Consider the following 21,970-nt stretch of genomic DNA (forward strand, 5'->3'; position numbering starts at 1 on the left):
GAAAAAAAAAGGCGAAGTTGCCTTCAATTGTCTGACCGCACGTCATGGAAAGAGTTACTTTGTTGCCGCTCGCAAAGGAATAAACTCCAAGAAATAGCAGCGGCTCGTGGCGTGTGCTGATACTTAGTGGGCGCGGATTGTTTTTGGCCGTTTTCTGCTTTTGCTGAAAAAGGATCGACTGAAGATGCGCAGGAACCTGTTTACAAAGGAACACGCAGCAAGTTTCAGTGTGAGGGAATGCGGCGTTTAAAAATGCACAGGGATACCATTACTCATCCATCTGTTTTTCCTTCACACCGGGCCACTTTATCCTGGAAGTAGTCCCATCACGGATGGTTTTAAAGCTCGGTAATGAGACACAATTGTACAATAAGTTAACAGCGAGGCTGAAGCCCACTTTGAGAGGATTTTAAAACGACCGTCGGCGCTTTTGGAGGAGCTCTTCGGTGAAAACACTTTTGGTTTTGAACCTGTTGTGTTTGTGATGAGAAAGGAGACACGGGGTCCTTCTGTATTGAGAGGCCTATTGTGTTACAGATCTTTTGTAGGTTAAAGTTCTTGTTAGACCTGCTAGTATAATGCAATAATAGATCAACAGCCTCAATGGGCTGAGTATACTAATTGTTACCCTAGGCCTGTTTCAGACTTTTTATTTTTGGCAGATAGAAGTAATAGTTTTATGTAACTTTTGACAAGCTCTGTGTTTATCTAGTGTCAGATCATTAAATTTACATAGGTCATATTGTGCTGTGGCACACACGATCGAACAGCTGCGATGCCATTTGATATGAGTTTAAATATTACAGTGAGCTAGTGTCAAATGTTTCCAATGTGGCATGCACCGAGACAGCAGCATCGATATAATCTAAGCACTATGTGCATGTAGAATTCTCTGGTTTCGCAGCCACGGGAGTAATCAAAGATGTCAGTGAAAGCCAAAGCCCTCTATACTTTTTTAAGCGAAAACAATGGGGAGATTAGCATCCAGGAGAATGAGGAACTGATTATCTTTGACGAGAACTCAGTGGACGGCTGGTTTCAGGGGGAGAACAGCCGAGGAGAGAGGGGTATCTTCCCTGCATCTTATGTGGAAATTATACGCAGTCGCTCCAACTCTAATGTTACCGACTGCTCCATAAGCCCAGCGGGCTCTTTAGGAAAGGACTTCTCCACTCCAAACACCTCGCTCCATTATCCACAGAATGATTATGATGATGACGATTATGACGACTGGGATGACTGGGATGACAGGTCCACTGTTGTGGATGATGCTGATCACACCAGGAATCCTGGAGCCAATGGACATGCCCCTGAGAACCCGATGACCAACAATCCCAATGTGCACTATCGACCCAAGCCGGCATCCAGACAAGATAGCATCACCAGTTCTAGGAAGGGCAGTATGGTGGGCAGGAACTTGAACAGATTTTCCAGCTTTGTCCGCTCAGGGGTAGAGGCATTTGTGTTGGGTGATGTCCCAATGATGGCAAAGATAGCTGAGACTTACTCCATTGACATGGGTCCCCTAGGGCCCCGGTGGAAGGAGAATCCAAAGCCTTTCTCCTGCTCCATTGAGGATCCCACCAAACAGACAAAGTTCAAGGGCATCAAGACCTACATTTCGTACCGGGTGACACCAAGTCATACAGGGCGTCCCGTCTACAGACGTTACAAACACTTTGACTGGCTGTACAACCGCCTGCTTCACAAGTTCACTGTGATCTCTGTGCCTCACCTGCCCGAGAAGCAGGCCACGGGGCGATTCGAGGAAGACTTCATTGAGAAGCGCAAGAGGCGACTGATACTGTGGATGAACCACATGACCAGTCACCCAGTCCTTTCCCAATATGAAGGCTTTGAGCACTTTCTCATGTGTGCTGATGACAAGCAGTGGAAATTGGGCAAGAGAAGGGCGGAGAAGGACGAGATGGTGGGCGCGCATTTCATGCTAACCCTTCAAATCCCCAAAGAGCACCAGGACCTTCAGGACGTCGAGGAACGAGTCGACAACTTCAAGGCCTTTGCCAGGAAGATGGACGACAGCGTTATGCAGCTGACACACGTCGCCTCGGAGCTGGTGCGCAAACACCTGGGTGGATTCAGGAAAGAGTTCCAGCGTCTTGGAAATGCCTTCCAGTCTATCAGCCACGCATTCACGTTGGACCCTCCCTATAGGTCAGATGGACTCAACAATGCCATCTCCCATACTGGCCGCACCTATGAGAACATTGGAGAGTTGTTTGCAGAGCAACCTAAGTATGACCTCTTCCACATGCTGGATAAGTTGTCGCTCTATCAAGGCCTGCTCGCCAACTTCCCCGACATCATTCATCTACAGAAAGGTGAGCCTGAGAAATTTAAACGTGTCAGAGAATTTTCTGATGAATCTGTGCACGAAAAAAAAGCAAAACAAATGCCACAGGAGTCAGAAATCGTAACGATAATTGCATCCATATGCTGGATGCAATTATTAATACGGTTGTTCAAACAAACAAAGCCACACACTGGGCCACATAATCAGCTTTTCTGACATGTCATTTACAATTTGAATTCATCAGAAAGCTGTGCTGAAGGGTAAAGGATTAATTGGTTCAAGATGTCATTTTGTTAACCTAAATTTTGTGACTTATCCATCAGTAATCAGAGAGCCTGCATCAGCTGCAACAAGAAAGCGTTTCATTTTGCTAACTGTTAGGAATAATAAACAAAGTGTCTGCTAATAGGAACATGGTGAGCTGATAGCTCACAATCATGTTTTGTTGCTCAAGCCGTGCAGTTTATTTTGTTATGGATGGCAGACGAGGGCAGGCCTTCCATAGCTCCCCTCCCCTCATGACAGACACAGACACATAGATACACAATACCTGAGCCCAAGATTAAATCATAGTGTTAGCCTGTTATATTTTTCACTTTTTTGACGGATGCAGTAATAAGAATCATTTTAGTAATTTTATGTGGAAAAATGCCAGATATTCTTCAGTTTGAGTTTCTTAATTGAGATGATTTACTGCTTTTTTTTTCATCAGTGAAAAAATAAAAACAGATTCGTGTAATACTTTAATGGTACAACAGTCAGCCATGTTTACTTGGTTGTCATTGACAAGAAGTGGTCTTTGTAGTCAGTGTAGTCACTATAAGAGGCATGTTTATGGTAGGTTGTCAAGCTAGTATTACAGTATTTTGGTTCGTTCTCCAGGTTTTAACTAACAAATTAGTGCTGACACACACACACTTTTTTTTCATCTCTTAGTTAAGACATTGAATTGATATAACGCTTTCCCTAGCCTACCCTAACCATCAAAAATGAACGCCTAACCCTCAACCGTCGTTGTAATTTACCAGTCTTCAGGAATAGTTCTCCAGACTTCTTGAAGCATATTCAAAACAGTTCTTTGCATGTTGCCTACCTTTTGCTCTCAAACTACTTCAGTATAGCTGAGGTGTGTTTAGTGTGTTTGGGATTGTTGACATGCTGAAAAATGAATTAATTGCTAATTAGATGCTTTTAAATGGCGACTCAAACTCTAATGGTCCTTTGGTGTGTTTGCATTTCCTTTGGTTTTGACAAGATACCTAACACCACTGGCTAAAACACGGCTACAAACCATTACAGAGCCTCTGCCGTGTTTTACAGATGGCTCTCTATTATGTCTCTCTCTTTAATCAGAGATTTCAAATCTGGTTTCATCCCTCCATAAAACCTGTTCCCACGGACTTTCAGTTCAGTTCTAATTTGGCATACCTTTGCTTTTTCTCAATGTGTTCCTTCCTTAAAAATGGTTGGTGCACATACTATTTTTTCACAGTACTGTATGCACTAGTATATAGTTTTTAGTATATTATTGCTTCTGTTTGAAAATGTGAAATACACATTACCCTTTGCACAAGTTTTCAAAAACGATGCAGTTGGATATTAGCATAGAAATGTGCAACGAGTACATTTATTGACCTGAAATCATGAAACGCACCATTGTTTTGTAACTGTGCTGCTCCTTATTTGCATATGCAATTTTCTGTTTGAGATGCCCAATTTTCTTAATCCTACATGGAGTTCTGGTAAACTTGGAGCTTGTAAAGTTTTACGCTCGAGCAGAGCACAGATAAATCAGCATTCTGTGTCAGCTCTCAAATAAACAACACATCAACCGATTGGAGTTTGTTCAGGAGGAAGGAAGGGGCTGCTGCCAGTGAGGAAGGAGGAACGCTGTTGGTAAATGTTATTATCTCCCTTCAAACAGCTGGTGCGTATTATCGCAGAGGTCATTCATGTTACAATACAGCTAGTTACACGAAAGCACTCCACCCAGGAACAAAAGAGAAAATGTGAGCCATCTGAATGAAATTAAAGGGCCAGTCCACCAAGACCCCCCCAAAAACAAACAAACAAACAAACAAACAAAAAAACCATGGGGAATCTTTCAACCTCAGAGTATCAGGTCATGCAGATGGTTTCAGTGTTATGTATCGAGATTGGTCGGACTCTGATATTGAAATGTATAATCCATTCACCTCCACTATATGACATTATAGTAAACAGAATAAATAGTGTTTACCCCAAAGAATCAAAGTTGTTAGGCCTGGCGTTCATTTGCTCTTTTGATTCTATAAGTTCATGTGTAATACCTGAATGGGGGTGATTGACCATTTCAGGTAAGATGTTTTTGTTTAGCACTCAACATTAAGCCTGGATTATTTAAACCACACTGTTTCCAACAGATTCAGATTTTATTTGTGTTTGTGGCATCCGTGCATACCCATGTGTGTTCATCTACGTATGTACAGCTCCTGCAGGGTGAAGGCTTGCCTAAGTTTTTAAATAATACATTTTGAAAAGGCAAATAATATCACTAAATGCTACATGACAATAATGAAACAATATAATGCTGCTTCTTTAGTGAGACTCTTGCGGAACAAATGCCAGTGTTACCATCCTGTTCTACAGCTGTAGATGCAGTAGTAAGTAGTACAGTAGTTCCTCTACTCTTTTGCAGGATCATTGAGCTCGTGTAGCAGCACATGTGCCAGTTCCCTAATGGGTAAAGTTCCTCTCCAGCTTTCAGCAGACCTTCGACTACCAGACATCTGAGTATGCACACTCAGGGGATAGGATCCTCTCTGTAGAAGAAGCTAATTTATAACATGACCACTACAACAGAAACCTGGCAACCAGCTTGCCTGTAGGCCGGGGCTAGCTGGTCAGCAGCGACTAACCTTTCAAAATAAAAGCGAGGAGCCTGTCAACTCGCAAATGGATTGTGGGTAGGTGTCGCTGACAAACAAAATTATATGTTAAAATTATTTGCCTTGTATCCTTGGGCTGCTGCTGCTGATATAACTGGGCTGCCCACCCCAGTAAAGTCTGCGTGTGAGGAAACACTGATGTAATAAAAGCATGATGTTGGAATCTACATAAAAAATTTGATTTGGCAGCAGTGTCTACAAATAGTTCTCACCCCAACCAGGAGGTGATAAATACTGTAGGAAACTGTATTTTGTTCAGGCAGAGACCCTTTCCCCCCCTCTGCTGAGTCTTCCCTGTCGGTCCACATAACTCCCCTTGATAGGACTTGTGTTCTGCTGAACCAGATACAGCTGTGGCAACAGTCGGAACACAGAGATCTGAGGTCGACCTTTTCCGGTACACTCCTCCTTCATCCCTTATGGCTTTTTCTTTATTCCCTGCCTGCCTTCGCTGAGGTCTACAGGAGCTGATTTTTAACTGTGATCCATGTCAGGATGTGAACTCCAGGAATTTTAACTGGTGGTGGGCAAGCGAGCCACGCAGGTTGTGTGAGGTTTTGGGCAGTGTCAGGAAAATCTGAGGGTGTGCTCCATTTGTGTTTTCATCCAAATTGAACAGACATTCACTTTTGGTTTCTGCCTTGAAATCAGTCTGCAGCCAAAGCTGCCGCACATGCTTCAACTATGTTTCGCTATTCTCTTTACATCTTTTTCTCCTTGTCCCACATCTGCCCATATCAGAACTCTTTGACTGGGAAGTTTCCTTGGCTTAGATACAAGAGAAGGTAAATCTATCCTGGTTTCAAATGCTTGATCTCCTAACGGTGCATACGCTGTGCTTTGAACATCTGCCAAAACAAATCCCTTAGTTAGACCTTGATCTCATTTGAATACAATTGAAAGTCTTGATGTGAAGAGTAAATAACATTGCATTGTTGGACAATAAAGACCTTCTGAGGGTTTTGTGTGAGGCGGATCTAAGCACTCCCAGCTACAGTTGGGATGCCTTTTACAATCACTTGTTTGTTAGTCATCCTGGCCTCTGAAATTCACTTCGCTCCTTCACTTTGAATGATTGGAGTCATTGCGCTCCCTCAGCGTTCATCAGGTCTTAAATATTACATGTGTGATTTATTTATTTATTTTTTTTGTCCAGTGTCTGTGAGAATTTGGGTAGAGATCATGTTCTGTAGATTCTGTACCTGGCGACAATCACTGCACTGATCTTACACAAAAGCCAGCTCTTCAGGGGTTGAATACGTATAAAAAGAAAACACAATAGAGTGAAACCAACGCGCTCCACAGCGAGGGTATCGGACCAGATGATCTGGTCACATGTTGTGTAAGATGAGATCAGGGGTGTTGGCTCTGCATGAAATCGGGATCTGCATCATCCGAGAATGACATGTAGAGCAAAGTAAGGCCACGATCACCGTTTAGTTGTAAAACTAAGCTGTTCAGTTTGTATTTTTATTTATTTATTTATTTTTTAAAGGAGTGGACTTTTTGTCTTTTTGCTACTTTAGCAGCTGCTTGTAGTTGGATAAAACCTGTGATCCACACCACATCATTATGCAGTTTGAGAATGAACTAGCTACCCTGGGACACCTTTAGCAGGCCAGACTTTTAATATGGACAAAAGGTTAGTTGTCCTCCATATGGCAACGCATAACAAAACCACATGCAGGCTCTTGCATGTGCATTTTTGAATAAAAAGATATTTTGCTTTCCAGCTCCGGGGAAATGTGTGTGCCAAATGCCCTGTTGATTTGAGCAGATAACACACAGCCATCTAACTTTTAGTTCTAGTACTTATAAGACAACCACACAGCTCTTTGGTTAATTTCCAAAGACTTGACCAGGAGCGCGTATGGCGTTAATATGATCTGACAAATCTGTCGAGGATTAACGTTCCATATGTTGGTGAAAGTCCAAAGCCAAAGGCAGCGTTTTCTGCAGGTGCACAAACAGCAGTCTGTGCAATTAGCCTTGCATTTCGTTAGCATAGAGTGGACAAGTTATGGCAGTTGTAATTTGGCCGATTATAGTTCCCTTTTCTGACTGTAGTGACTCTGGAGAGCAAAGGTGTTTTGCTGCTGTTGGCTCACTCATAAATCTTGACAAAGGCTAGCGCCTTGGCTTCACACACAGCTTATCCACATGCTTCTGCATTCCTGTCTGTGCTGGCCCAGTGCAATGTTGTTTCACACTAAAGGAGATCACAGATGTCTCAGAGTCCTCAGTTTTTACCAGTGCCGCCTCCTTTCTTCTCTCAGAGAAGCACAAATTCTGTAGCCTTAGTCTAAAAAAAAAAGGCACGAGTTACAAGTAAAATGAGCTTATATGGAAAAAATTGGCACAGTATTTAACAGTACACAGCGTGACCGCTAACCGTGAGCGTAATGGCAATAAAGTTTGAGACCTCTCTGTCAAAAAGTGATAATTATGCTTTAAAGATATTCCATAATTCAGAATACCAAAGAGGGTGTGCTAGCGAGGCTGGCTTCTCAAGTTTAAACTTGGCGTGTTAGTGTGTAGCTACAAAGGCTGAGTCTTCTGCTTCGGCACATTGATCAGCATAAGTTTACTGCAAATGTGCCATAATCAAGTTTCAACTTGGCAGGCAGACACTAGTGTTAGAGTTATAAATTTAGAGTAAATGTTAATTACGACTGATCTAGAAATTGCACCAGTCGAATATCCCAGTAAGACTGGCCAGTGTCCCAGCGTGCACTCTACCAAGACACTGAAAAGCTCACCTAGATGCAACCATTTTATTTGCATCTGTACTTTTCCTGCTGTGGCACATGGAAAACGACACAACTGGTCACACTGTGAAGCATGGGTAAGAGCCGATTGAATTGTAGAGCTATAACATATGTGCAGTGTTTTCTGTTTTAATTTATTTATTTATTTTAAAGTCTGGTAAACTGTTGATGGTGCTGGGCAAGTTGCACAGGAACTGTAACAATACTTTCCCCCCCTCCTTAGTCGTAAGTTTTAATATTTGCTTATTGCTCTTTTTATGACCAGTTCCACTTCACTGGAGTAATAATTTACCCCACAAGCGGAGTCAACTTTTAGTCAAACTTCCACCCTTTAGACCTGACAGGCAGAAAAACTTCCTCATGTCTACTTCACTTAATTTTAGTTAAGTGAATTTAGTTCCCGTTGCTTAGCCAGAGTGTGCACATTGGTGGTAGCCTCACTATTAGCCTGTGTTGTTTATAACTTACTGCTGCTCTGCCATATCAGAGAGAGATAAATAAATGTTTTATTATTGCAACAGCTTAAACTTGAAAATAGGATGACAGTGTTCTTTATAGGGTTTCAAACTGGAAACAACCCATATGGAAAAGAAATAGTAAAAACTTATATGATTTACTCATGAAAGTGGCCACTTTCTCATTACTTTCATATATTGTTTTAGTAAGTATCCAAAGTTTCATTATATAATTTTTCAAGGGATCTTATATGTGTTTTCACTCTTGTATGCTTTTCATTCAAGTTTCACACAAGACAGATACAAACTTTATAAGATTTATATATATCTTTTCCATATGGGAAGGGGTGGCCCACTGTTATGTTGGCTAGTGTGAAATTGGCTTACTGTTCCCATTTACTATTTTTAATAAACTAAGAACAAGACGAAGGTTTTTATTTAATACTGGGGCTTTTCCATAGCATATTGTCAAGGATAACTGGTATACATTTTACTGTGATGTCACTGTATAGCTTTTTTTTTTTTTAAATTAAAAAAATACAAAAAATTATGCAAGCCCAGAAATGTTTGACATTGAGAGCTGTGTGTCATCCTCCAATAATGATTTAGTAAAACTGGAACTACTTCAACAATCTCCAGCACATCGCAATGCTTTCCAAAATATGCAAGAAAACTGTCCCCGCTAAAGGTGGAAATTCCAAACATGTTTAACCGCTTGAGTCATAAACATATTGTAAAGTACAATGAGGCTTTGATGGAAGAGTTGCTAGCAGTTAAGATGTATGACCCAAAAGCACACAAGTAACTCAACCGACATTGGCTGAAAGACTAGCTAGTACTCTAGCTAGTACTGTTGCTAGCAGCTAATGATATATGACCCAAAAGCACACAACCAAGCTTGGCTGAAAGACTAGCTAGAGCACTAGCTAGTTGCTCTCCAAATAGAAGAGCAAATAGAGTATTGTGTGTAATATTGTTTAATATTTAATGTGTAATATTGGGTGTCAGAAATATCATTATCACACATTTCTGTGATATTTTTTTTAGGCTTCTACCCGGTGCTGTTTTTACCTGTTCATCTGATATCACCTATGTCCATAAATCTAGTTAGGCTGAGTCATTGTTTGCACTGCTGTATCTGAAGCAGGCTAAACATGATTCGGTGCTCCCACTGGCAAATATAACCAATACTTTCTCTTCATGCTGGAAGTGCCCAATGACTCTCTGTGTCTCCTTCCTCTCCCTTTCTTTTTGCAGAGTTACCCATTTATGAATTTATCAAGCACTGCTATTCTGTTTGTACCACTGCCTAACCAGTGGTTACATTACAGAGGAGAGAGCACGCTACAACTCGAGTGGAACATGCAACTGTACAAAAATCTAAATTATACTGTATCTTTTTCCAAATTGTAACTTTTTTCCAAAAACTCCTGAAAATTAGAGCTACTTGGTAGCAACGATCCTTTAATCAAAGCCTTGAGTGCTCACTACTCTAAGCGAGCACTTAAGGCACTTTTTAATAAAAGTCATTCTCCCAGTCACACACACATTCATACGGTGCTTCATTCTTTGACTTTGTGAACTTCCTAACTGTTATGAACACATTCCACTATGATGGATGTCTCAGAGACATTTTAGGGTTCAGTATCTTGCCCAAGGTCACTTTGACATGGAGACCTTAGGAGCTGGGGATTGAAATGCGGATTAGATGGCCAGCTCTGCCTCTGCCTGCCTGTCCTGGCTGCTTGGGTGGCTCACCTTGCCCTCTAAAAGCTCTGGTCTGTCTGTGTCTCTATCTCGGTATGTAAAATTAATCTGAAATAATAAATGTGATGTTTTAGGGTCTCTATGTGTTCGCAACAAACTCTTACTCAGTGTAGGTTGCATTCTGCTTTCTTGCCTTTATTTTGCTTGCATTGTCATGAATAAATGGAAACTAAAAGCCATTGCCATCTGTATTTGTTCATAGTTTGGCTGTTCTTGGAATAAGATACATCAGTTAGCTTGGAGAATGGTGTTTTTGCCCCGTCTATAAAGCTGCATTACAATATCTACATCCAATCCAGCTAAAGTACAGCTGACGTGCCACTAACTAACATGTAATCCTCTTTTTCTTCTTTATCTTTCTGTCTTTTATACAAGTTTTTAGTTCAAAGGTGTCATTCTTCATATAAGTCTCTTAATTTTCTGCTCCACTAATAGAGATCGGAAATTCCGTCAGCCCAAGTTAACTCGTCTAGATCTAGGTATTGGTTTGCCAATGTATTTTATTAGCCTACTGTTACTGTTTCAGTATACTCCACTTGGGAGAAAAACGAAAGGAAAAATGATTGACAAATGTTATAGCTTTATACTGTTTTACCTGATATCCTTCTACTTATGTGCACTAATTATGGATGACAGTAGGCTTCATTCTTTGATGATTTGGTCATTCTCTTACAGGCTGTCAAGTGGGAGATAAACTCCCTTTGTCTGTCTATTTCTCTGTTGTGGCTCGTTGTGTTTGCAGAGACACACCTAGGCCAACGCACATCTATGGCGCTAACACGTCTTGAGTGCACAGTCTTGCTGTTCGTTACATTTCACAACAGACACCTGCTTTGACCTCATTCTCCAAATATCAGCCAAAGTTCATGTGTGAAATCTACTACTGCATGTATGACAACAAAAGTATACAATCTGTGGCTTATGATATTGATTTCTTTTTCACATTCTGCAACTGATTACAACTTCGGGTGCTGGGGTGGCTGCAGCTCAGGAGGTAGAGCAGGTTGGTGGTTCAGCCTACGTCCACACTAATGCGTTTTTGTTTGAAAACGCATCGTTTTCTCTCCGTTTTGGCCTCCCGTCCACACTGAGATGGCGTTTTTCCCAAGGGAAAACGCAGTGTTTTGAAAACACTCTCGAAAATGCATACATTTCAAAACGGAGCTTTCCCGTCGCAGTGTGGACACTCGAAAACGCAGACTTTCGAAAACGCATTTTAGTCATGTGATGCAGTCATGTGACCAATTAAAGATAGCTGGGGGCATTATACAGCAGTTGTTTTGTTTGCTCTCAATTTTGACAGCCATATTACAGATTAATATCAGTTTTGTACATGCTCCAGATAGCTTTTCTTCAAATTATTTAATTCTCACTTGCTTTTGCAACTTTGTACTTTTGTGTTACTCGCAGCAACAACTCCACCTCATTGTTAGTCCATTTAAAAAAACTCGGTGCTTTTCTTCGACCTTTTGCCGCCGCGTTTCAATGAGTAAAGTAAATAAAGTAAATTTCGGCCGATTCAATGTGGACGTACAACTCTGTGAAAACGACTGAAAACGCTAGTGTGGTGGACGCAGAGGGTTTTCAGACTAAAATGCCGTTTTCAAATCTATCCAGGCTAGTGTGGATGTAGATACATCTATCAGAGTGTGAACATGCGTGAATGTTTGCCATAAATAGGGCTGCCACGATTAGTCGACTAGTCACGATTACGTCGACTATCAAAATCGTTTGAAGCTTTGTAAGATCCCAAAACACACAGGAATAAGTAGTAGGATTTAAGAGTGTAATAACGGACTGAAACAGAAGATGGCAGCACTGCATGTACAAGGATGCCAGCTGCCGTTAAACCCCGAAGAACAAGGAACAGTGTCCGGTATCGTAGCTGTGTCCAAATTCAGGAAACGCATCCTCCTGTGTCCGCATTTGTAGACTCCGACAAATGCGGCCCACAAATGCGTCCTTCATTTCCCCAGATTTGAAGGATGGGTCGGGTGTACACTTCGTGGCCCAACCCATCCCAGAATTCATGGCGCAGCTCTGCTCTGTTTCCAACAATGGCGGCAGCTAGTTAGTTTTAATATTACTCTTATTATTCTTTCTGGGTCACAAAATAAACGTTTAACATATTTTCAGGCGAGAATGTTGCTGTGTAAACTTGCTCAATAGCGAGCCGGGGTTCAAGGCTCACTAGAACCCGTGAGAGCACCGGACTCCCGACAAATCGTTTTCAAACCCACCGCTGTCTTTCGCTACTCAGGTTAAACATACATAAGTCACTTAGATAACTTAAAAATGTTATTGTTTGGCTTTTTTCAGTATTTTATTTGTTCCTGAGTAAATCGGTTTGGCTGAGATTAAAGTTATAGTTTTTACACAACTGAATAAACATCAAGCAGACAACTGATTATCAGAAGTGTGAGATGCTTGAGAATATACTCCAGTGTCCTGTTATATTTTAGATAGCAAGGAGCAGACGGCTCAGTTTATTAAACTCCACCGAAACAATCTGCAAATTTCATTAAAATTTAATAAACTATCATCTTGTCTTTATTTTTAGTTAGCACATACCTTAAACACTTAAAGCTGTAAGCTAATGATAGTTATATAAGAGCAGATGCATGCTGGTGCAGTAAGCTGTACGTTTTACGTCCAATGGATGCGTGATCTGATTAGTCGACTAATCGCAAAAATAATCGGTGACTAGTCGACTATCAAGATAATCGTTTGTGGCAGCCCTAGCCGGAAACACAGAAAACTTAAGCATAGAAAAAAGTGCTTGTATGACTGGGTGAATGAGGAATGGTGTAAAGCGCAGACAGATTGTCAGCATGTTGCCGTCAGTCTGAATGAGTCTGTATCAATGTCGAGCAAAACCTGAGGGGGTTTGACTCAACTTGAACAGTATGCTGGTTATAACTCTATAGAGCTGGGGGGTTGATGAGCAGTAATGTGATAATTAAGTATGAATTTATGTTTAAGAGCAACAGATATGTGATTTTTGACCATTTATCACAGTTAATTGCTCAATTATAAGAAACAGATGGCAGATTGCAGACTGACTCCATCTTATCTCATTTTGCAGGAGAATAAATAACTGAAGTAAGATAACTTTGTCTTATTGGATAAAAGGACTGAACAGCTGTTGACAGCTTTTAACTTTGAGCACATAATTTGCTTTTGAGGTGATAAAATGCAATATATGATTTATATGATATTACAATACTCAACATGTCACAAAATGTAAAATTAACAAAAAGTATTGCAATATCATTGTATCGTGGGCTGTCTGATGATTCTCACCCAATAACTACCATAATCTGCTAGTTGATATTTTACTTAGTGTGACCTAAAACTATCAACTGAGCCCCTGAAGTCATCAAGAAAGTGTTCACTAAGGTCCCAAAGATGCCAAAGTTTGAGGGCCATTTGAAGCCTGAGGAGCTGACCCCTACTATCCTTTAAAAAGAATTTAGTTTTAAGACATTTCCAAAGTTAACAATGGACTGTGGTGGTTTCCAGGTTTTTGTTTTGTTACTATGTCTAAGCTTTAATTGGTGCTGACTAAGGTAGGCAGTCCACAAAGCAGGGATGAATTTATTTTGACCACGGGAACAACCTTAAAGTCATACTGCCCAGACATTCTTTATCAGAACTGCATGTCTTACTTTTTCTTTCTTTCTTGTAAATTTCAGCCATTGCAACACTTCCAATTAGACAAAAGTAAACACTCCATTTATTCCACAGAAGAAGAGCTGACACTATTATATATGAATTTGATGTCACAACCAGAAACACAACAGAATGCCTTAAAACCCAGAGGGATTTCAAGGCAACCTGACTCTTGTCTCACAAATCTTAGTAATAAATAGTTATACAAAGGAGCCGTGATGTCACAGTTAATGCTAACTGCTTATTAGTTTTGCATGATATGCGATGACAGCACTGATGCTGTTGTTGTCTGAACTTTTGTGAGGTAGTTTGAACAGCTAAGTTGTAACAAGGCCAGACATTTTGCTCCAGTTGGCAACTGGAAATGCCAAATATTTTCATCCTCGTCCAGTCCAACTTTTGATTTCATGTCGACATACAGATGTCGGAAACCCGACTTGAAAAGAATTGAAATAAATCCCTTTGAAGGGGAGCGTTGTGACTTAACACCCCACCCCCACCCAGCGAGAAGCATAAGTGTACATATCTTTCTTAATAAATGAGTACATCATGCTAGCATAAATGTTTGGCACGAGGGTAAATTTATAACTCTGTCTGTGTAAATATGAAATATATAGTCGTTTACGATTAGAGTCTCTCTAAACATTAAAAAGAAGAACAGCTGTTGAACACATCAGGGCATGGCTTCAATTAAGAGATTTGTGCTTTGGAGCTGTTGGAAGTCTTTTGTTGTAGTTCTGCGAGTGTAAGTGTTGTTGTCATGGTTGAAAACTTATTATCCAGGGTGCAGAGGAATTTTGGACTATTACTCATTCTGTTTTATTTTAAAATTGTTCCTCATCCTCAAAGTACTGAAAAATTCGAGACGTTTGCCTTTTGTGTGTGTGTCCATGCATTGCATTGACTTTAAAGATAACATTTCTGAGATGGATAAAAGTTGGTTGTGAGCGCATTCCAGCTCAGGTCATTAACTCCAGCTCCGTTTTATCTGTGTATCTGATTGGCTGCTGTAAACACTATTACATTTTCTGCTAACTCAGCAGAGGTTTTTTCTTCATGTTTGTCTATCCTCGAGGCTTTTAAGGCCAACTTTAAACGCCGGCAGATATCGCGGAGTCCTTTTGACCCCGTCATACATTCTTGAAGAAATGTCTCTTCTCTTTTTCTTCTCTATTTTCAGCTTTTCTGCACATGATGTTCCCTTCCTTTCCTGTTTTTTTCCCCCTCCCCCTCTGTTCCTGTACTCTCCTCCATTAAGATTAAATGTCAGTGTTTATCTTTGTCTTCAGATTTCTGTGCTTTATTACCTTGTTTGAATAAAAATCATAAGTGCTTCTACAGGCATGTTCTGGACTGAATCAGCTTAAAGGCTTTTAATAGCAACAGACTTGGAGCTGAATAGATAATAGTTGTTTTTTGTGATGTCATTGAAATATAGAGTTATGGTAAAACACATGAGCATAAGTATTAGTAGTAATTTGAGTCTGTATCCAGTTTTCTGTAATGCATCCATGATGAAACAAAATACAGCCCTGATAACAAAGTATTAGGGGTAGGGGGGGAAAAGAAAATGGCACAGTATACAGGAAGTGGCCCTAGCATATTGAAGACTTGCTAGCGCGCTAGGTTTTAGGCTGCTGAGCAGTTAACCAACTAGACACTTTCAGGTGTAACTATAGATGGTATAAAACATGGACGTAGATTCCTGGTTAGAAAGAAAAGCTAATGTGAAAGTGCCTTTTGACCTCCAGATGGCGATAGCTATGGTGACAAAAAGGCTTCCACATATATAGAAGTCTATGGGGAAATAGCTTTCTGTTTTGAACTTTGTAAACACTTAATGGGTTCAGTTTTATTTTATAAACTTTGGTCATATATTTCAAAATGGAGGATTACCTGTGGTATGCTGATTGGTGAAGGCATTTGTTAGCCAATGAATATGTGATTTCACAGTACAGCATTATATTGCGTTTTTGTTGTTGTTGTTGTTTTTTAAAACAAGATGGCGATGGTAAAAATGCTAATCTCTCAAGGCTAACGACTAACTAACAAACAAAGCTAACAAAGAGCAACTGTATTGATAGAGATGGTGGAGGCTAGTATAGCTCGCAGCAACTAGTAGAACACATAAACATTAAAGAAACTAAAACATAGTACATAGTACTACTGGTATATTTTCTTTTTTTCCAGGCAGTATGAAGACGGACATGTGTAGCTTCCAGTTCTGAAAAGTGAGATCAGTGAGGGAACGTCTTAACATCTGCATTCTAGTTAATGGCCACCAGAGGGCTGATCTTTGCGCTTGTAAAGAGACTTCTGGTGTCCTCGGCTCCTGATGACTTTATTGATTTATTGAGTATATTTTTAAAAAAAGGCCAAGAGTCACTTGTCACATGTGGTTTCAAAACCCATGGGTGGCAACCACAACGCAACTTTACAAATGAAAGGTGGCATGATTATATAAAAGAAAGGCCCCATCCTTCTATTCTAACATCTGTGGCCGTTCCTCGTCACAAGCATGTGATGACACTGTTTGTGTAATTACACAAGTTCCACAGTGCACTTTGTTTTTTCTTTTTTTGCCGTTTACATTCTCAAAGCTGAGAGGCCAACAAAGAACAAATATGTCATGAGTTCACTGCGGTGCTTGACACAGACGTCAGCCCTTTTACACACACACACACACACACACACACACACACACACACACACACACACACACACACACACACACACACAGAGCCCATTATTAATGGTCAGTGTTTTGTGGCGACAAGCCTCACTTGTCCTCAGTTTAGAAATATTTCTGTTTACCTCTGTCCAGTATGAATAACACAGACTAATCTTATTCAGGCACGTTAGTCCTTCCGGTGTTTGAAATCTTTGAAACAGTATTTCCAGATTTGTTTGTTTTACTGTTCGCCGAAGATTCATTTTGATTACGCAGACTCAGAATGGCTTTCTTGTTGGTATTTAAACTTTTAAGGCTTATAGACGACTACTCTAGTATCACATACAGTATTATACAAGTCCGTCAGTTCAGCGACTGCAGCACATTTTTATGGATTTTAAAATGTCATGTCGTCACCTGCAAGATATTTTTCCTTTTGCTTTTCAGAGAGAGAGAGTAATTTGCCAATTCTGAGTCCTAAAGGGAAAGTGGGGGTATGTGTTTTGTGGTTTTCATTGCAGTAGTGATGTCATTACATACTGGAGACTGCACATTTCACATATTAGCCCAGTACAGTTTAACTAACACACACGCACACATGCACACAGCTCTAGAGAACTGCAAAGAATTTCTTTAAAAAGGCGAGGTCAAATTAAACCTTACTTTTAATAGTTCTTGAGGAAGTGTTGATTTTGTAATAACAGGGTCATTTTTGTTCAGCTCACTGCCGCTCAACTTAGTGCTGGTAGGGTGGGGGAAAAAAAGCTAATTATTGTTTTAGAAAAGTGTTCACAACTCCATCAATTAGCTGCAAAAGCTGGCTATTCCACTGGTTTTCACACCCCACCTCTTATTCCTCTCCAGTGACTGCATAGTTGTGGTACATCTGTGACTGACAGTTTGTTACTTGGTGACTATTCAAGTGTTTGAAAATCATGGTCATCCAACATATATTCGATATAATGATATATATATCGGATGACGATATAAAAACGTCTATCGGTTCAGTTTACGCTATCGCTTGTTTCGTGGTGTCGCAAAATAAACTGTTTACGACAATATTTTTTCATCGTTTTGATGGTCACTGTAGTGGTTATATTAATTTCTTAAAAGTTCTCTCTTTCTCTTATATTTTATATAACCACACTACGGACGGACAAGCGCCTGTTTTTATGCGTTGTGGTTAGCAACAACGACGGTAAAACCCTTGCGTGACCGCTTGTTTATGTTCCAAATAAACCTTTCACAATAAAGCTCAAGATCCTGTTGAGACTTTTCAAAATAAACTGAATCACGTGAAAGAGCAGATTATTTACGGATGAGAAGTGCAAAAGAGCCGCCAGGTGCTAATAAATAAACCTTAGACTCAAACGTTAGAACAGGCTTTTCCCCGCAGCACGCCGTGTAATAAATACTCACAAAGAAAACGGCAGCCGTTACATTTTTAGACATACAGTAAGTTGTATCGTTTCATACATCGGTTAAAACACTCGACTCCAGCTATGATGCGCAGCTGAAAACACTTCCTGCAAGTCGAGATTCACAGAATTTACAGAAGATGTTACATTTTTGTGATTTATATCGTTATCAGGACGATAGAATTCTTATATTGGGATGTGAGATTTTGGTCATATCGCACAGCCCTAACATGGGTCACACGTTAGTGCACTGCTTAGTATTGGCGACAGGCCAAGTGTCACCTCTGTGTCACTCTGGATTCCTCTCACAGTCCAAAGACATGCATGTCAGGTTACCCAGCTATAGGTTTGAATATAAATGTGAATGGCTGCTTATCTCTATGTGTTATCCCTGTGATATAGCAACGTGTCCAGGGTGCACCCTGCCTTTTGCTCTGTGACATAGGGATGGGCCCCTTTCATCACTATTGTGCAGTTGAATGTTAATAATATAAAGCTTTCTATACTATTCCAAGAGTCACATACCTTTTATATAAAGCTTTTCTACTCAACTTGAGCACTCAAAGCGCTTTATACAACAAGCCTCATTCACCCATTCATGCACACGTTCACACAAACACTTTTTCCTGGTCAAAGTTCTTTCTGTCTGATATTTACATGCATTGACACTCTGGTGAATGCGTCGGGAGCAACTTGGGATTCAGTATGTAGTTCAAGAATAGTTTGGTATGGAGACTGGAGCAGCTAGTGATCAAAACACCAGCCTTTCAATTGCTACATGACCTGAGGTACTGAGCTACACCCTAAAGATAACGAATTCTCAGGTCTAGTGTCGGTCCTGTGATGTGTGTTTGTGGCAGCAGTGAGAATGACTTCATTCCTAACTAGGGATAAACCAACTCAGCTATTTCCACTTCCAATCCAACACCATTACCCTGGCTGTGGGTAAGTATCTCCCAGTGCTGAGGTTGTTGCTGTGGTGTGGCTAAGTAAACACGGAGCAGCATAGAACTGAACTGAATGAATCAGCTTATTGTCACCGATTGCATCGCTTATTGTGTCTGATCGACCTTTTTGGGTCAGTATTGGAACGATATCTGATCCATTATCAGACTGATGCATCCCTACTTGTATTTTATCCCAAACCAAAATCTCTTCCCAAATCAAAACAAGTTGTTTTGATGCGTAAACCGAACCCTAACCAAAGAGGGTGTAAGTCGCTGGTTTCTCATGCTTTCTTTAAAATGTGTTTAATGCATCTGTTAGAATTTTATAAAAGCCATTCACATAGTATTTAGAGATCACAGTTACGATTCATGTGCAACAATTTACATAGTATAGTTCTACATTTCTCGCTACCCAGACAAGCTGATTCATTCTATATATGACAACACGTAGTGCAGCTGTGCAGCAAACCAATAAACTTTGTCTTTAGATTTATACACACTATCCATATCTGAAGAGGCTCCACTTCAGTTTAAAGATGACTACACTTCAGGATTTAACAGTAGGGCTGATTTAAATCTAATGTGACCGGAATCCAGATGACACAGAGTTAAAATTAGACACACTTGCCTAAAAAGTGCTGCGTTATAATGTCTGGATCATAAAGAAATCTGCAGTCTCTGGAGAAAAATACCAATGACAGTGCTTAATAAGGACACAGTAATAGTGAAGTATACAATCAAAACATGCTGTAAACACGGACTTTCCGCTCTCAGTGAAGACGTGCGTTTCCCGAATTTGCCCTGCAGTGACCCCAGGCTAAGTGAGAGGCTGTGGGAATGAGGAATGTAGCAATGTCTATTATCTCAACTGTCTTCACTCATTTCCTCTTCATTTTAAACCTCAAATGTATAATTGCATTTATCAAAAACTGTGCGACCTGACCGCACAGGCATTCACGCTATAAAATATTTTCCAAGACAATAGAAGTAGCGTGATGGCAGCAGCAGTGGATCACAGGAGGTTGCATAATCCTTTTTACTTGTGGCGATTCAGTCAAAGCTGTTGGAAGTGCTGCTACAATATGGACTATAAGCATTTAATCGCTTACATGAACGCAAACAAACCAACCATCTTCAGCTAGTTATTCTATTCACCCAAGTCCTTTTGCTAAGGAAGAATGATTTTTATGCTGCTGAATTTAAGTTTTCTTGTTGTCCGCTGCCTCTCGTTTTTGTTTCCTCCTCCTTTCTTTCACTCACTCTGTGTCCAAAGCCTTCTCCAACCTCTTGTAGAGCTCTAATATCTCTCCAACACACGCCCATTAATCTGTCACATGTGAAACACTGTGATAGCTGGTCTGGTTAAGCAAGATAAACAAATCTAGCAACTTTCCAGACCACTGATTGTGTATCAGTGAGCATATGTAAAACAGGGAAACGGTACGACACTTGGAAACTAATTCAGTTTTACTTCTAGCCTGATGCACTTCTTCTTCATTTTGTTCGTGGATTTCGTGGCTTTAAATATTCTTGTGTTTAGCTGTAAGCAAGATTCTCTTTGTGGCGAGATTGTGCATCAGCTGTGCCAAGAATTTCAAGAGAGGAATTGTTTTTTGTTGCTTTGGAAAGCTAAGCAGCAGCATTTTACTATATAGTTTTGCATGAAGTCAGAGAGGACGTTTAGCTGCATGGAAGAGCACGTCAAGCTGTTGTGGGATTCTTTATGATTTCAGTCTCACTCACACACACAGAGCTATGAGTGCCTTTCCTTTATGTCCCGCAGACATGCTTTCTTGTGCTGCACATTTTCCTCTCATGTGGAAAACAGAATACATAAATGTAGGTCAGAGCTACAGACTGCAGTCCACATGCCTCTTCTGCTGGAACCGGCTCCAGCTGCTATTCATGCTTTCCCACACTTCTGCCAGGAGTTTCGAATGAAATGCCGTGTAGCATGACCTCAGATTTACAGTTAATGGATGAGTGTCAGGCAAGTACTTACAAAGCAGAACACCTAGCTTGTCCAGACTAGTCCTGCTTCCTGATTTTGAGCTCAGGCTTTTTGAGGCTGACGGTCTGATGGGAAATGCAGCAATGGCGACGTGCCATCCGACTGCCATGTTCGGCAATTGGAAAGTTACTTCATAGCAGTCTCGGTGAATGTGGTCCCGACTAGCAGTAGGCACACTGAAAGTAGACGTTTGGTATGCAGTGAAACAAGAAGTGATTGTGTGGTTTCCTCGGTGTGCTACCCTGTAAAGTGTATAGCTTACAGTAGTTAATGTCTGGGGAGAAGGTTCCAATGTTTATCTTGAGATATTAAAATCAGCATAGCGATATAGCATGTTGTACTATAATGGTGAGTAATAAAAGTCTGTGACTGTTTCTGTGCTGTATTTATCTTTTATTACAGCATATGGGGATTTTTTTTGGTTTAAAAAAAAGACCACAGACAATTTAATTGGGAGGTGAAAGGGGTTGGCATTTAAGGATTAGATTTAGCAAATTAGACAAAAACATGGTGTTTAGCATGCAGTAGTGTTCTTTTATTTGCTTGGTTTATCATTTTAGATTTCTGCATCCTCCCAAAAACAATAGAGGTACTGGGAAATATGTTTCTTGTTTTAAATAAGTCACTCTGTATAATTCTGCTAGCACTTTCACGTTTCACCCAGAGCAATAAAGTGATTCCTAAGAAACTATTGAGCTGTTTTCTGCAGACTCTCCAGAGCAGAGTTACTATAATGATTTTAGTGTATATGTGTGTATATATGTCTGCATGTTGTGCACCAAAAATGGTAATTCTTCACCCTCAATATACATAAAGCAATCATTTTGAGTAGAACACAACTAAAATAAAAAACAAAACAAAAGCCAAAAGGTTTATTTTATCCAACTCCTCTGCTTATCCAACTCAAGGTAACATTTTACATTGTACTTGTGCAACAAAATTACAAATTTACATGTAACTAATTCAGTTAAAGTCAGTTTTTTTTTTCTTTTTTTCAGACATCGTCACACATACAGCAAT

General features: G+C 40.3%; 1 protein-coding gene across 2 annotated transcripts in view; it reads left to right on the forward strand.

Annotated features, from left to right (window-relative positions):
* Nucleotides 1-21,970, forward strand: part of snx33 (sorting nexin 33) — a 25,676-nt gene continuing 3,706 nt past the window's right edge. The window contains exons 1-2 of one of the 2 annotated variants that reach the window (XM_026175227.2): nucleotides 1-2,342; nucleotides 4,992-5,217. In XM_026175227.2, coding sequence (XP_026031012.1) covers nucleotides 923-2,342; nucleotides 4,992-5,086 — 1,515 coding nt within the window. In that variant the 5' untranslated portion in view covers nucleotides 1-922 and the 3' untranslated portion in view covers nucleotides 5,087-5,217. Of the gene's footprint in view, nucleotides 2,343-4,991; nucleotides 5,218-21,970 lie in introns of those variants that run through there. The other variant, XM_026175226.2, reaches the window with a different exon arrangement.

This window comes from Astatotilapia calliptera, chromosome 7 (genome assembly GCF_964374335.1).
Source record: "Astatotilapia calliptera chromosome 7, fAstCal68.1, whole genome shotgun sequence".
NCBI classification, from domain to species: Eukaryota; Metazoa; Chordata; class Actinopteri; order Cichliformes; family Cichlidae; genus Astatotilapia; species Astatotilapia calliptera.